The sequence below is a fragment of the Phytophthora infestans genome, genomic scaffold, assembly GCF_000142945.1.
Source record: "Phytophthora infestans T30-4 supercont1.148 genomic scaffold, whole genome shotgun sequence".
NCBI classification, from domain to species: Eukaryota; Oomycota; class Peronosporomycetes; order Peronosporales; family Peronosporaceae; genus Phytophthora; species Phytophthora infestans.
The window spans coordinates 2,553-3,980 of NW_003303611.1; the positions used below are offsets into that span (position 1 = coordinate 2,553).

A 1,428-nucleotide genomic window follows, 5' to 3' on the forward strand; every position below is an offset into this window, starting at 1 on the left:
ACACACAGCGCCACGCCTTATACTTATCGCCGTATGGGTTCTTCCCTGCCGGCACTGGTTGTATCCGCCGTCCATACGCCACCACAACGCTGCTGAGTTCGCGGAACAGCAAGATACCGCTGGCGGAGCTCTGGTCGAATGTCACACGCTGAGCTTTATTGTATGCCAGCTCCTGCAAGAACTTGAGCAGAGCTGTGGTCACCGCCGGGTGGTCGTACAACTCGTCGGCGGCACGAGCGAATACCGGGAAGTAGGCCGGGTAGAGCAGGTCGAAGATGCAACTGTATGTGCGCCGGTTGTGCGTCTGCTGGATAATACCGCGCAGGTCTCGACACACACCAATTACAGCCTCGCGAACCTCCGGCACACGGTAGTTCGGCGTCTGCAGGAGCTGGTTGAGCACGTTCTCGATGGGCTCCATGAATCGTTCGAACCGCTCTGAAGACTCATCGAACGCTGTCGTGAAAATAAGCCGCGCGATGGTCGAGTGGAACGTCGTTCGGTGTCGTGTATTGGCAGGAACCGCCAGGAAGGGAAACTCCTCTGCTGTGTGATTCCCGATGAGATACTGCACAGTCTCCAGCCCGAGAAGCAGCTTGCCTGACGAGTATCCAGACGCCACCTCAAAGAAAAGCACCAATGTCTTGCTAATAATGACCTCCGTCCCCCCCCAAAATTTGAGATTGTTGCCCACTTTCGTTACCATCATGTTGACCACGACCGTGTGGTCGCCCAGTCCTAGGCGCTCGAACATGCGCAAGTATGCTTTGTGCTTAGAGGACATGGCACTCTCACTAGGGGCCATAATAGGCGAGGAGGCCGACCCGGCCGACGCAGGCTGCATGGACGAGGACGGCGTAGGGGCCGATGGCATGCCATGCTGCTCGCCAATGTAACTCTTGCGGAAGCTGCTAAAGTAGTATAGCAACGATAACTCAAAGTGCACGCTAGGTTTCGTCTGGCCGCCTGACGCGATGATCCGATGCTCAGTCAACTGCATCGCACGGAAAACTCGTTGGGACAGGTCCGCGTCTACTAGCTCGTCGCCCTCCGTCGACGTTGAGGAGTACGTTTGTCCGCCAATAATGGCGCCAATGGCATAGACAAGCCAGGCTGCCTGGTTCTCCATGCTTTGCAGCTGTTGTTGCTGCTGCGGTGGGATCGCTGCCCCTCCGCTCTGGTCCAAGATGCTGCAGGCTTCCGTGTATTGATTCAGAATTGGGTCCAAGACCGATACGATGTACTCTCCCGTCTGGCGGTAGTTGAAGTGGCACAGCGTCGGCAGCTTCTCTAGCTGCTCATACAGACCTCCTTCGTCATCCAGCGGGTTGTCCAGCGTGTCGTCAAGAGCGCATTGCTCAGCTGAATCAAGACGCGACTGCAAATAGGCCTGAATCACCTGAGGAACGCGCGTGTCCAGGAAGTTTA

General features: G+C 56.5%; 1 protein-coding gene across 1 annotated transcript in view; it reads right to left on the bottom strand.

Moving 5' to 3' along the window:
- Positions 1-23: 23 nt before the first annotated feature.
- PITG_20316 (exportin-like protein) overlaps positions 24-1,428 on the bottom strand; it is a gene marked incomplete at both ends in the record, with an annotated part of 2,743 nt that continues 1,338 nt past the window's right edge. Inside the window, 2 exons of the mRNA XM_002895607.1 lie at positions 24-92; positions 146-1,399. Of these exons, the coding sequence (XP_002895653.1) occupies positions 24-92; positions 146-1,399 (1,323 nt within the window). The remainder of the gene's footprint in view (positions 93-145; positions 1,400-1,428) is intronic.